General features: G+C 37.5%; 1 protein-coding gene across 5 annotated transcripts; it reads left to right on the top strand.

Annotated features, from left to right (window-relative positions):
- Positions 1 to 989: 989 nt before the first annotated feature.
- On the top strand, positions 990 to 15032 carry LOC141682805 (glyoxysomal fatty acid beta-oxidation multifunctional protein MFP-a-like). 5 transcript variants are annotated; one of them, XR_012559958.1, is made up of 20 exons: positions 990 to 1153; positions 1755 to 1826; positions 1909 to 1974; positions 2063 to 2116; positions 2190 to 2257; positions 2347 to 2428; positions 3011 to 3066; positions 3160 to 3462; positions 3548 to 3634; positions 4270 to 4444; positions 4555 to 4676; positions 5384 to 5547; positions 5611 to 5865; positions 6394 to 6515; positions 6672 to 6793; positions 7192 to 7340; positions 7414 to 7552; positions 13886 to 14116; positions 14184 to 14280; positions 14779 to 15032. XR_012559958.1 is itself a non-coding variant. In XM_074487498.1 (18 exons), the coding sequence occupies exons 1-18, from the start codon at positions 1054 to 1056 to the stop codon at positions 13916 to 13918; spliced, it is 2169 nt and encodes a 722-aa protein (XP_074343599.1). In that variant the 5' UTR covers positions 990 to 1053; the 3' UTR covers positions 13919 to 14537. The 5 variants fall into 5 exon arrangements, 1 of the variants encoding a protein (XP_074343599.1); XR_012559955.1 differs by having other exon boundaries at positions 13886 to 14280; positions 14779 to 15031; XR_012559957.1 differs by lacking the exon at positions 14779 to 15032 and having other exon boundaries at positions 14184 to 14537.
- Positions 15033 to 15439: the final 407 nt, after the last annotated feature.

Raw genomic sequence — 15439 nt, 5'->3', positions numbered from 1 at the left:
AGTTGAGTTGTCCAGGATTTTAACCTTGATTCCTTAAACCCTTATCTCGAGGATCATTTCAAATTTTAATAAGTTACTATCACATATTCTTTTGATAACTAGAATTGTTTATATTAGTTACTTGCTGAGCCTTCTAACTCATCTGTTTGCATTAATCCAACCTTGAAATTAAGCAAGAAGATGACAAGATTTAGGCGCACCACTCTTAAAAGTGTTCCTAGCGGTCCTTTCTGTACAGTTAGATTCCAGGTGCCATATCAGGGAGAAGATGGTGTGAGGAAGTGTTGGTAGTTTGGCTGAGATGTAAAAGTTGGAAATCAGATACATTTAGGTTATCTGGCGATTCCAAGTCGGGTTCGTGTTTTGAATAATTTAATAAAGGGTTATATAATAATAATAATTTCTGATCGTTAGTTGTGATCTTGTCTCGTACTTTTCATGTGTAGATACTTTTAGTTTTTCAAGGTTTATTTTATTTATGTTGTTATATTTTAGTAATGATTTTGCTGTCGTGGGTCCTCATTCCCAACCCCGAGTTTGAGGACGTTACAATTTAATATGGACCGTTAGATTTTTAAACAAATTGATCATAGCCGTTAGATTTAAAATAAAGAAATATTTTATAATCAACGATAAATATGTATTCTAAATTGATTAGAATTTTCTATCATTTCAACGATTTAACCCAAAAAGAAGTAAAACAGAATAATAATGCAAAATTCGTAATAACAATGATTCTAAATTAAAAAAAAATTCTACACTTTCAATAATTTAAAATAAAAAAAGTAGATATCATAAACCGAATAAAATAATAATACAAAATTTGAAATTATTTCTTTTCTTCAAATTCCGGATATTTGGCCCAGACGTACCCCCTCTAACTCTCAACTAGGGCCGGCCCACCTTGCCTGACAACATTTGTCTGAAGTGGCCGCAGAATCTTCATGTACTAATATTTTAGGAATCTCGTAAAAAAAACGATCATACAAAACATCAGCTTATAAAACCGACTCTTCAAAAGAAAAAAAAAGCACTAACTTATAATATTAGACGATGGAGAAGACGATTAAAAAGACAGTTTTGGAAGTCGGAGCTGACGGAGTTGGCATCATCACCATCACCAATCCACCTCTTAATTTGGTCTCTGTTGATGGTATCTATCACTATTTTATGTGTTGAATATATTGAGATACACTTGTTAATAAAAATAAAATTGTATTATGCCTAGAGATGCATAAACATCACCTCTTGCCAGTTCTTGTTATCATCAGATTAGACTAAAGCACTTGTTTGGCTATAATTTTTACTTGGATCAAGAATTAGTTAGTAGAAATGTTAAGTATAAAGGAATAATCATATTTTAAAGAGGTCAAAGTGCCACTCTCTGGCCTTGTAACTTTGTCTGGTTGGAAGTAATGGAATGAAAAAACATGAACACAATGAGAAATGCAAAAGAGGGGATTTAAGAGGGAAGAGTGGGAAAAATCGAAATTTAAGTTTGATACGAGGTTTGTGATGTAAATTATGATCATTATTCCCAAAATAGTACAAATTTCATTCCATACTCAGTGAAATTTTATTCATTCCAATCGAGTGGACCATTAAATGTATGCTCCCAACACATAATGCACTTTAAAATTTTCAGACACCAGCTAACTCTTGTAAGTTGTAAGTGGTAGTTAATAAGAATACTTTGGAGAATAGGCTTCTTTTACACTGTATAAGGAATTAACAACATCAATTTTAAATTTCAGTACTTCTTTCCTTGAAGAAGAGCATCGAGGAAGCTGTACAACATGATGATATAAAAGCACTCGTTATAATCGGTAAACAGTGATGCTTCATTCATTTTGCTTTTGTAGATAGTTGCAGTTCTAAAAACGGCTGATATGTAAGTTGATTGAGCAGGTTCACAAAGCAAGTTCTCAGCAGGCGCCGACGTGACAACTTTCGGAAAAAGCCAAGGAAAAAAGGGTAGTCATTAATATGTTATATTATGTTTTAAATTAATGCAATTTGTTCTGTCTAACATAGTAACATGTAAACTTTGAAATCACAACAGCGCACGCTGAACTTGGTTTTCTGTCCATTGACTTTGCAACCGACACATTGGAAGGTATGTCAATTTTAGTCTTTTTTAAGTGACTGCTTCTGCAATAACCATTTAAAACAGGTTCACCTTGTTTTAGCTGCTAGAAAACCTATCGTAGCTGCTATTGATGGACCTGCATTTGGTGGTGGATTAGAAATTGCTCTGGTATGTACTTCAGTGCATTTTGTACATATATGTTAACTTCTTATTCCTCTATGAGCTCAGACTGTAACACTTCTTTGTTGATCCCTCAGGCTTGCCACGCCCGTATATCAACTTCTTCAGCACTACTAGGCTTGACTGAACTTCAGTATGGAATCCTTCCCGGACTTGGAGGTGGTGTTTGTGTGCTTCATGCTTATGTTGTCATGGCTTCTATCAATACAATGCAATTACTCTTTTCCTTGATATTTTATAATTCCATGAGTTCATAAATTTACATGGATGCATTTTTCTAAAAAAGTAGCAACTCAATGATAATTTTATACATTGAAATTTGAAATGTATGGTTACTATATTTCACCTAAAAAAATAATGTTCAAGCATAAAAATATCTAGATTGACACGACCTTCACAATTTACTTTCAGAATTAGTGGGACTTGAGAGAATAGCTGCTTTTAAAATGTACGTACAGTTTAATGACATGTACAAACCCTTCCTTCTTTTTGTGAAGTTGTGTCTACAAAAACTTGAATATATTTTTTGTTTAAGAATTTGTTCAAATAGAAAACAGAAATAAAAAAATATCCGTAACTGGTATACTACAAAAATGTGTAAATACTTCATTATTGCACACATCAGGCCCAGGGGATGAAGATTCCCTACTCTACTAAGTAATACTATTGTAGTAGAGACCAAATAGAAAGCACTTTGAGGTCTTTAACTGTTGCACAATCTCATGAACTGTCTTGCCTCAGGAACACAACGTCTTCCACGGCTAGTGGGTCTTCCTAAGGCCCTTGAGATGATTATGGTATGCAATCAATTTGGTACTCTTTTAATTACTCTGCTCCAATACAACTATTATGTTAAAGCATAGTTCATTACTCTCTTCACCCTCTAAAAGATGTCAAAGAGATTAAGTGGGAAGGATGCTTTGAAGTTCGGCCTGGTGGATGCCATAGCTCCTAGTGATAAATTGCTAAGTATAGCCCGACACTGGGCCTTGGATATATTGGATTACAGGAGACCGTGGGTTGTTAGTCTTTACAAAAATGACAGATTAGAGCCCTTGGCAGAAGCTAGGATAATCCTTAACTTAGCCAGATCCCAAGCACGGGAACAAACTCCAAATTTGACACACCCGTTGGTTTGCATTGATGTCATTGAAGAGGGTATAGTTGCTGGTCCTCGTTCCGGACTGTGGAAGGTGTGTATAAATGTTCCATTTACATTTCTGTTTACTGCTCAAATGGAATGTCAAATAAAACTAAGCTAAATCCTAATATTGGCAGGAAGCAGAGGCTTTGCTACAACTTCGACAATCGGACACTTGCAAGGCTTTAGTCCACTTTTTCTTTGCTCAGCGAGCAACATTGAAGGTATACCGTAGTGTCAATGTCATGTTTCAAAGCACCATGGTTCCCTAGGCATAGGAATTTTATAGTAAATGGATATCATCTTGATCTTTGTGACATTTTAATCTGTCCATCGAACAAATATACCATCACTTGGCAAAAAAAACAAATATACCATTATAAATCATCCAAACTATGTAATCGGTCGAATGATCTTTCCCTACAAAATATTTTCCTAAATTCTATAGGGAACATTTCCCTACTATGTTGTTAGACACATTAATGTTTTGAACCAAATAAAACCTCCTTGGATTTTGTTGTTTTAATCAGTTTTAAATCTGGTTACAAGTCTAACACAAGGAAGCAAGTTTTGGATGCTGACCACACACTTGGTTATTGCATAACTTGTGCAATAGTGTCCAGCTTTTTTGTAACTTTGATAATCTAAATTTGTATTGTTTTAACTAACTATTTAATTCACTTGCATGGTTGTTCAATGTTTCTGCAATCCTGGATGTGTAATGTAATAAAAGCTTCAAGTTTGCACCCACAATCCAAACTTTAAAATTAAGATAGTAGTGTAACTTTGGCAGTTCTGAAACTGTTGCATTACTTTAGAAGATATCCTTGATCTATTTATTTAATAGAATTAACTGCAGATTCCTGGCGTCACTGATATGGGACTGTCACCGCGGAAAATAAATAAGGTTGCTATTTTTGGCGGGGGTTTGATGGGCTCTGGAATTGCAACAGTGTTTCTTCTGGGTAATTACCATGTAATCCTTAAAGAAGTTGATCGCCATTTACTATCAGCTGGGCTTGACAGAGTTAAAGGTTAGTATAATATTGTAGGGGGTAGAATTAGTAAAAATATTCTGGGGTAATGTTATACAGAAATGATATGCTTTCCTGTCGTAAAGAAATAAAATGTTTTCTTACTTCAGCCAATCTCCAAAGTCATGCTAAAAAAGGCAAAATAACTAAAGATAAATTGGAGACAGTTTTATCTCAGCTAAAGGGTGTTCTTGATTATGACAGCTTCAAAGATGTGGACTTGGTCATAGAGGTACGCTCCAGAAAAAAATGTCTTTTAATATTTTCTTCAATTTAAATCTACATGACAAACAAATTTAGATACAGAGAACAATTATAAGTTATATAAGTCTCAGTTGAAACTTTGAAGATCGGGACAGTCTTTTTCATGAATTCTATAACACAATATCATGAGAAAAACTGTCCTTTTTCTAACATCTGATGAGATGTTTAAAAATTTATGAGTTGAACATTATGGTATCTGTGGTGGACATTCTCATAGGCCAGAGTAGGCCCGACCACCCTGAAAAAGATTGGACTATGTACATGCTCTTAGTTTGGGTCAAGAAGCAATGGCTAACTGCATTAGTTTTTTTTGTTATTATTTCTTAAATGCTGTTTGTTCTCTTTCTAGATTAGAATTCTTGTTTAGACTTAATGCTTGTTTTTTTATGTCTTTTATTTAATGTTTTAAACTTATGCGTCTGTGTATTTTAATATGCATGTTCCTGTGGAGAAAATTTTATTTTAACATTATTTTTTTGTTATCTTCACTTTCTTCTTTCTTTGATTTGTTCGGGAAAGAGTGATAACATCATAACTTGATACGTCCTCGCCGAAAATATAATTGAAATTGCCCCATCCCATATTGTCACGTCCAATACTTATGGCATGCTGGTGTTTCCTTTGGTATCGTTCACTGAACCAGAAAGTATATCTAACTTCTTCATCTGATGGCAGGCTGTTCTGGAAGATGTCACTTTAAAACAAAAAGTTTTTGCTGATCTCGAAAAGTATTGCCCTCAGCATTGCATCTTTTCCAGTAATACTTCTTCTATTAACTTAGATAGAATTGGAGAAAAAACCAAATCCCAAAATCGGATTCTTGGGGCCCACTTTTTTAGGTAATATTTTAATCTAACTATCTTCCTATTTTAATTCATCACTGATATGACATTCTGTTTCAGTCCTGCTCAGTTTATGCCTCTCCTGGAGATTATACGTACAGAAAGGACATCCCTTCAAGTGCTTGTGGACTTGCTGGATGTTTCAAAGAAGATAAGAAAAACAGCTGTGGTCGTTGGGAACTGCACTGGTTTTGCAGTAAATCGCATGTTCTTTCCTTTCTCCCAAGCAGCCACACTGCTCGTCGAACGTGGTGCAGATATTTACCAGATTGATCAGGCTATCACAAATTTTGGAATGCCGATGGGCCCATTTAGGTGAATGCTGCATGTTTGAATACAGTTATAGTTAATGTATTTCGATCATTTATTAACAGTAATGAACTGGAATATTATCCAAAATTAATCAATTACGAAATATATAGCTTAAACTTAATACTCCCTCCTCCGTTCCCAAGTTATAGTCACTGAACTTTGACATTACATTGAGGCGTAAATAATAAATAGCCATGCTTAATATCATTTTTTCATTTGTACATCAAATAAAAGTTTGGATTTTAAGATGTTGATTAGAAAAATTATAATTTCAGTATTAAGTATGACTATAGTTTTACACACCAATATGTGTGCAAAAAGTCAAAACGACTATTGTTTTAAGAACAGAAGGAGTATATTATATGTAGAGGCTTAAGATTTAGCAAAAAAAAGAGGTAGACAAAGTAATTTCTGCAACAATATATTGTTTCGATATATAAATCTACATAATAGTTCTAGACGGTTCTGTATTTTAACCTTTTGAATTAGTAAATTTTGATTTCCTTCTTTGTTGCACCCTTACTAATACAGATTGGCCGATCTAGTGGGCTTTCGAGTTGCTATTGCCAGTGGTTCCCAATACATTGAAAAGTTCCCAGAAAGAGTCTATAAATCATATTTGATTCCCATCATGCTAGAGGATAGACGCGAAGGTAAGTCTAATCGAGCAAATTGTATGCAACAGATGATGTTACTTTGAGTTTCAGGGGCTAGCAAATATTGGTAGTTAATTAGCTTTTCCAGTTTTCCTCCTTCAGAAGACAATAAAGTTACCTTTCACTCATTGATTTTTTGTTGACTTGACACAGGTCAATCTACTCGTAAAGGTTTCTATCTTTATGATGAAAAGCGCAAGGCTAGCCCAGATCCAGAAATAGTGAAGTTTGTCGAGAAAGCAAGAAGAAGATCTCAAGTTATTGTTGATCCCAAGGTCTCACTTCCCTTCCTAGATTTAATTTATTGCATGTTAGTAATTTTTTTATTCTAACTAAACCTTTGGGGTGTTTCTTAGAAATGGTCATTTACTCATAATTTGTCGACGCTTATATTGCTTAAGTGTATAATCAAGAATTATGTTCACATTTATGAGCCAAACTGCTGTTCATGATGCCTGTATTAAGTTTAAGCAGCTCACCAACCCGGTATTATCATCGTTTTTTAAACTAAAGCTTTTTTTTTGCTAATTAAAGCTTTTATTTAATCATAGTGTGTTTTGTTTTTAGTTACAGTTGCATCTCTCTCCTTTTTTTTTTTTGTTTACATTCAAGTCCAGATTTAAATAATTCAAATTAGTGCCTAATGTTCTCTCTTACAAATGCATTTTCACAGTTGTCAAGGCTGTCTGCTGGAGAAATAGTGGAAATGCTGTTCTTTCCTGTTGTAAATGAGGCCTGCCGTATCCTCGCAGAAGGAGTTGCAGTTCGAGCATCAGATCTTGATATTGCTTCAGTTTTGGGAAGGGTTTTTCCTGCATATAGGTTTGTTTCCCTTATTTTGGTAACACTGTATAGTTGTTTTGCCCCAATGCTTACAGGCTAACTATCTCATCAGAGGAGGGATCATTTTCTGGGCCAATTTTGTTGGGTCGAGATACATCTGCTCAAGATTGGAGGATTGGTCAAAGGTTTATGGCAAGTTCTTCGAGCCCTGTCCTTACTTAGCAGAACATGCTATGAACGAGATTCCTCTGGTGAGTAATCTACCGTACACAGATTATAACCTCTAGGTTAATTACAAGTAATACTGACTGAATTTTGCAATTTACTGGTATATCGAGTATCAACGATTCATACGCCTCTTCATTACCATTATATGGGATATTGACAGTCGGTGCAAACTTTCATGTGTACCTGTAAAGAATGTTACAAACATTTTCTGGTTTCTTTATGTAGATAAAATTGATCAATTAATTATTGTTTGCTGCTGCTTGCTATTTTGTTGGGCCGTTGGGCCCAGTGTGAATTTCTTGTAATTATGGTTATGGCGAGTAAAACTGTGACAAATTAAATATTCAAACTCACACAATAGACACTAGAACAACCAAGTGACACTCTATTGTACTGTAATGATAGACGATTTACTGAATTAGGTTACAATAAGCCCCAATTCGAGGAAGAGGTCGCCTCCTGCTATTCTATTTTCTCCACAATATATTTCATGCCTTTTCTCAACCCTATCTCATTCTATTTATACCCTCATAGTGTAATTCTCTTTTTGCCCTTTAAGTCAGCCTTGGTCAATTGCATTTTCCTTTCTCCTGTTCTTTCCTTTCCTTCCGTGAAATGTCCACTTCACTGTGGGTCCTGTTTGATTTTTCACATTACCCCGGGCCCAAACCTTCACCTTGTCCTCAAGGTGAAATGCAGGGAAGAGATCATGAATCTGCTCATAGTCCTCCCAGGTAGCTTCCCAATCTTCCATGCCCACCCATTGAATTAGCACCTCTGTTCTTCCACTACTGTCTGCTGCAAGTCTGGTGCCTAATAGGGCAGCTGGTTCCACCTCTAAAATTAAATTTGTCGTAAGTTGAGGAGGTATAGTTGGGGAGTGGGGTTGCTGACCAATTGCTCTCTTCAGCTGCGACACGTGGAACACATTGTGGAGTTTGCACGATGGTGGCAAATCCAAACGGTAAGCTACTGGACCAATGCGCTCTATAATAGGAAAAGGCCCATAGAAACGTGCTGCCAGCTTTTCACAAACTCTTCGTGCCAATGACTTTTGCCTATATGGTTGTATTTTTAAATACACCGGTTCGCCCACCTGAAATTCCACTTCCCTTCTGTGGGCATCCGCATACTTCTTCATTCGATGCTGAGCCTTCAACAAATTAGCCTTGATATCATCTAAAATCACATCTTTTTCCAGTAATTGCTCTTCCAATGTTGCTACAGCAGTGCTACCTTTTTCAAAACGTAACAAAGGGGGCGGATCTCTGCCATACACCACTTTGAACGGAGTTAAATTAATGGAAGTCTGGAAGGATGTGTTGTACCAGTACTCCAGCCAAGGCAACCATTTTGCCCAAGAATTTGGTTGACCGTTAATAAAACACCTCAAGTAATTTTCCATGATTTTGTTCACAATTTCAGTTTGGCCGTCGGATTGTGGATGGTACGCTGAACTCCTGTGCAGTTTAGTGCCTTGTGCTTGAAATAGTTCACGCCAAAAGATGCTGAGAAACACACGATCTCTATCAGAGACAATGGATGCTGGTATCCCGTGGTGCTTCCTTAATAAACACATTAGCAACTGATTGTGCAGTGTAGGGGTGCTTGATGTCAATGAAATGCGCATACTTTGATAGCCGATCGACAACAACCAATACAGTATCTACCCCTTGGGACTTGGGCAATCCATCCACAAAGTCTAAGGATATATCTTCCCATACCTTGGACGGAATAGGTAACGGCTGTAACAAACCTGCTGGGCTTAAAGAGGATGATTTGTTTTGCTGGCATGTCACACAAGCACTCACATATTGCTGAATTTGCCTCCTCATACCCGGCCAATACCATTCTTGGGCCAACCGCTGATACGTTTTAAAATCACCCGCATGGCCTCCCAGAGTGCTATCATGATACTCCTTTAATAGTTGCTGCACTAGCTTTGATTTTGCTGGAATGACCAAGCGCCCTTTATACCGAAGTATGCCCTGATCCATCACATACCCTTTTGGGACTGGTGCGCCACGATTAATGTCCTCATGTAATTGTTTAATGAAAGGATCTTGTTGATATGGGGGATAAAATCTGCCCAGCGAGCGCCACAAGAGGAGATTAATGCTGTCAATTTCGTTTGATTGACATACTCCCGAGAGAGTGCGTCCGCTACCTTATTAGCAGCTCCTGGTTTATATTGAATGTCAAAACTGAACCCCATTAACTTAAATACCCAGATTTGATATTCAAGGCCTATTTCCCTTTGCTCAAACAAGAAACGAAGACTTTGTTGATTTGTTCTCACCACAAATTTACGCCCCATAAGATAGTGCCGCCATTTTTGAACCGCAAAGACAATAACCATCAATTCTTTTTCGTAGATGGATTTTAGTCGGGTCTTAGGTCCTAGTAGTTTGCTGAAATACTCAATTGGGTGATTGTTTTGTAAAAGCACATCCCCCACACCTAAACCTGATGCATCGGTTTCGATAACAAATTTTTGACTAAAATCTGGTAATGACAATATGGGAGCCTTTGTCATTGCATGTTTAAGAGTTTGAAACGAGATCGTGGCTTCCTCGGTCCAATGATAATTGTCCTTTAATTGCTCAGTAAGTGGGGCTGCTAACTTGGCATAATTTTGTATGAATTTTCGGTAGTATCCAGTGAGTCCCAAGAATCCCCGGAGTTCTTTAATGGATTTGGGGAGAGACCATTCCTGCATTGATTGTATCTTGGACGCATCCACGGTTACCCCTGCCTCTGAAATAATATGCCCCAAATAAGCTACCTTCCTCTTGCCAAATTCACATTTTTTTTGTTGATGTATAGTTGGTGTTGCTTCAACCGTTGTAGGACTGTTCTCACATGTTGCACATGATCTTCTTGGCTGTGACTGTAAATGAGAATGTCATCGAAAAACACTAAGACAAACTTTCGCAGATAAGGCCTGAAAATCTCATTCATTAGCGCTTGAAATGTGGCTGGACCGTTCGTTAATCCGAAGGGTAACACCAAAAATTCATAGTGTCCTTCGTGTGTTTTAAACGCAGTTTTCGGAACGTCCTCGTCCTTCATACGTATTTGGTGATATCCAGATTTTAAGTCCAGCTTCGTAAACACCACTGCCCCCTACAACTCATCCAATAATTCATCGATCACTGGAATAGGGAATTTATCCGGCACTGTTACCTTGTTCAGGGCCCTGTAGTCGATACAAAACCTCCAAGAACCGTCCTTTTTTTTAACCAACAAGACTGGGCTCGAAAATGGGCTAGTTGATAGCCTGATAATTTCAGCCTTGAGCATGTCCCAAATCAATTTCTCTATCTCATTTTTCTGCACCTGGGGGTACCGGTAAGGGCGAACATTAACTGGATTAGTTCCTTCCTTCAACACTATGGCATGGTCGTGACTACGTTTGGGAGGCAGACCTGTAGGTAATGCAAAAATCTGATTATATTCCTCCAATACTGGCTTCAAAAATGTCGGGCAATCTGTTTTTCTTTCTCTGTTCTCTTCCCTGATGGATGGTGTTTCTAGAAAATTAAATTCAACTAAATACCCCTGTCCTTTTTTAGTTGCCTGATCATGGCTTTTAGCGATATACCACTTCGTGTCGGTGCTGGATCCCCCTTTAACGTGACCATCTCTGTGCCCAATTGAAATCGTAGAGTTTGAGTTTTCCAATTCGTGGTCATGGTTCCCAATTTTTCCGGCCATTGAATACCAAGTATGACATCTGAATTTCCAAATTCCAAGGGCAGAAAATTCTCCACGATTACCATTCCTTGCACCTCTAATACTACCGACCTGCAAATTCCCCTCCCTTGCACTGCATCTCCTGTACCCAATGATACCCCAAACTCTTGGGAGGGTGTAACTTGAATTCCTAAACTTGCCACTGCTTCTTTCGAAATAAAATTGTGGGTCGCCCCAGGGTCAATCATGATCACTACGTCTTTCTCCTTAATTTGCCCCATCAATTTCAACGTTTTCGGGCTCGTAATGCCCATAACGGAATTTAAAGAGATCTCGGGCTGAGGAGAGTTTGGGCATACCTCACTAGGATCCTCCGACATTTGACTATGTGGACTTAACTCTGGTTCCTCGTCATCACCTTCACAAGTGAGTAATACGCTGAGCTCCTTTCGCTTGCATCTATGCCCCACGGACCACTTGTCATCGCAACGGTAGCACAATCCTTTTTCTCGTTTGAACTGTAACTCCTTATCACTTAATCTTCTCACCTGTCCACTTCCCCCAGTTGACACCACAGATTGACTATATGCAGACTGCCCTCCTAGTGATCTTGACCCCATTGAGTAGTTCGACGAACTCCCATGTGCAGAGAAAAATGGTGTACTCTGGCTAAAACTTCCTCTACCACTGGTCGTTGTTCCACTCCTATTAAACTCCTTTTTACCGTTCCCCACTCTTAATTTATCTTCTACCATTAACGCTAAATCCATAGCATTATCCAAGTTTTTTGGACCCAACAATCGAACCTCCACTTTAACTTCTTCTTTTAACCCATTCAGAAATTGTCCTTTTGCTATCTCTTCTGGAACTCGTTCCAAAGGCGCCAATAATTCAATAAAATTTTTACGATAATCTACTACACTCCCTGTTTGTTTATGAGCCAACCATTGTTCATGTAGCGTACCTGTAGCGGTTGAACGGAACTGGCGTCTAATCATCGCTTTCATCTCCTCCCAGTTTTGAATTGGCCTCCATCTGTGTTCCCATTAAAACCACAATAATGCTTCTCCCTCTAATGCTACAACAACTGCCTCAATTTTATCTTCCTCAGTCAAACGATAAAACTGAAAATACCTTTCCGCTCTTAAGATCCACCCATTTGGATTTATTCCATCAAAAAGAGGCATGTCCAATTTCTTAAACCTCCAATTTGTTCCTCCACCTCCTACGGGATAACCCAAACCCACTCCTCCACCTAGACCTCCACCTGACCCCTGCCTCCATAGTTTCCATCCCCAAATACTACACCCTTGCTATGGCTGCTGTTCTCCCCTGTAACTGTTTCCCCATACTTTTCCACATCAGTCACCATACTTGCGTTTAAAGGTACCTCCAGGTGTTTCATCAGTGCCTTATTCGTCCCCCCTAACTCCTTCAACGTTGCTCGTATCTCCGCTTGAAACCTCACCTGGTCATCCTTCAACATCGCTATCAGTTTCTCTTGTTGCTCTCTCGATCTATTTATTCTTCCCTCCAATCGAGCATTTGCCTCCTCCATTTTTATGTCCTGGCTATGTATGGTTTCCCCCACACTACCCACCAATCGACTGGTTAATGCTTGTTCCATCGCTGCTACCGCCCCTTTAATGGCTGCTGCTACTTCCTCCGCCACTGTCCCTCTTATTTTCGTATGTATCACAGCCCATTGTTCATCAATCCCTTCCGATCTTTGTGTTCCTGCTGGAGGCCCCATTGTCGAACAGCTCTGATACCACTTTGTGACAAATTAAATATTCAAACTCACACTCACACAATAGACACTAGAACAACCAAGTGACACTCTATTGTACTGTAATGATAGACGATTTACTGAATTAGGTTACAATAAGCCCCAATTCGAGGAAGAGGTCGCCTCCTGCTATTCTATTTTCTCCACAATATATTTCATGCCTTTTCTCAACTCTATCTCATTCTATTTATATCCTCATAGTGTAATTCTCTTTTTGCCCTTTAAGTCAGCCTTAGTCAATTGCATTTTCCTTTCTCCCGTTCTTTCTTTTCCTTCTCTGAAATGTCCACTTCACTGTGGGTCCTGTTTGATTCTTCACAGAAACCTAAGCCGATGCAGAACCATATAAGGTTCATGTTTTATATTTATGACCTGCAATTTTTCCTCTAGATTCCAAATCTTCCTGGCTTCTAAAATATACAAAAGTTTATTCATTTCCAAATATAAATTAGTTTTTTGAATTTTCTTAAATAATTATTAGACTCCCTTGTAATTTTCTTCATGTGTACATACGTGTGTATAAATATGTACTTGCGAGAAGTCCTTATAATGAGAAATATGGGAAAGAGTGTGATTTGGAGCAACCTCGGTAAGCACGAGTTGAGTAAAAATCACCACTTACAGTCACAGAATCATCAGTTTCAAGTTTTCAAATCATCTGTCACCAGTTCTTATCTAAAGTTGGTCCTCACTAGTTCTTAATCTAAACCGGTTCTCACTGGAGCTAGACTCTATATATGTGCGTATGCATATATCTGTCATCTTCCTGAAACTATGTTTAACATTACAATTAACTATTTATGAGTTGATACATAAGTATCTTTTCACTTTTCAGCTTCTCTGATACAATGATGCTTTTCATCTACTGCAGGGGACAGAAACAAAGCATGCTCCTCGACTATAAATTTCATCTGCTGCAGTAAAATTGTCAAATTAATAAGAGTGGCCTCGAAGAAGAATTTCAACCATGACAACGGCTCAAAAGTACCTGTGTCTTTTGCAATGCTATGTTTACAGAAAATTTTATTGAACAATCATTTTCTTACAATGATATTCACCACGAATCGGTAATCGTAGACTGCAGGAATTTGGTAGTGAAACAGTAAGTGTAGTTTGTGCTGAACTAGCATTTTGAATGGTTCTGCATCTTATTCTTCAATGTTATACAGAACCTGGAAATCTGGACGGCAATCTGTAAGTGTGGTTTGCACAGGACTGTTTCAATTGGATGCTACTGTTTCATTTACAGAACTACCGTTTCGAGAGGTTCTGCATCTTATCCTACAATGTTTTTCATCAGATTTATATGCATCAGATAGAGATAGCCGTGTTCAACTAAAAAAAGCATCTTATGCTAAAGGAACTGCTAAGAGATTGTGTATGCCTGTTCCAGGGTCTGAAGTTTGGTGAACTTATATATGTACTGTACTGATACGACTTTATGCAATGCTGAAATCAAAATAACTGATTAGAAACTCAGCTATCAATTATTTCGAGAGTTTTATATGCAGACTCCGTAACTAATCCACTTGTTGAGTTTAATGAGACTACAATTATGTCGTACAAATGAACTGTTAAACACTTTATTTAAAGTATTGACAGAGAATTCAGCAAGGCCTTTTGCTTGACCATTAATTATACTATAATTTAAATTTAATTCCATCAATGTCACTAAGTGATCCATTTGAATATGTTTTACAAAATAATGAGTTCAAACTGAAGCTTAAGCAATTTGTTTCGGTTCAAATTATGTTTTTGATGCAGGTTTCCGCTCTGCTCAATTCCAGTAAAACAAGCATAATGAGATAGCTCACGTGATTAACTGATTTATCTCTTGTTCGTTCTAAGATTTTGGGTTCCGGCTATCTCTATTTAGATTTTGGTAAATGACATCCAAGTTCCAGCGGGTCATTTTGATTTTTGATCATTGTTCTTTCAATTTTTGTAATAGAACGTGCAATAAGGTGGTGGTACATTCCACTCCAAAAAGTTATCTACCCTGGATGGAGGAATGCCCCATTCGTGTTACTCATCTTGTCATTGCTGACAAGAATTTGATTGAATGAAGGCTCTAGCTAATGCTTGCTGTAAAAGAAATATATATATATTATCAATTATTGGAAAGTTACGCATTTAGGTGAAAAAAAGACCAAGAAAAACATATACGTATTATCTTTTCTATTACTTATTTAAAAAAAACCCCAAGTACGTGGATTAGTTGGCTTAAGAAGCGCGTCCCGACCACGTACATCAACGCCGCTTCTTTCTTCTACACAAACAATTGCTAAATTATTAAACCCAAATTTATCACATTATCCTTCTGCAAAGAAATCGGATTTCAGGGCTTATTATTTCAAAAGAAAAATGACAAAATTGGGTATAAAATGTTTCACAAAATCACATATGAGTTATGATTGAAATGAGC

The sequence above is a fragment of the Apium graveolens genome, chromosome 9 (genome assembly GCF_009905375.1).
Source record: "Apium graveolens cultivar Ventura chromosome 9, ASM990537v1, whole genome shotgun sequence".
Lineage (NCBI taxonomy): Eukaryota > Viridiplantae > Streptophyta > Magnoliopsida > Apiales > Apiaceae > Apium > Apium graveolens.
This window is presented reverse-complemented; position numbering and strand designations above follow the sequence as displayed.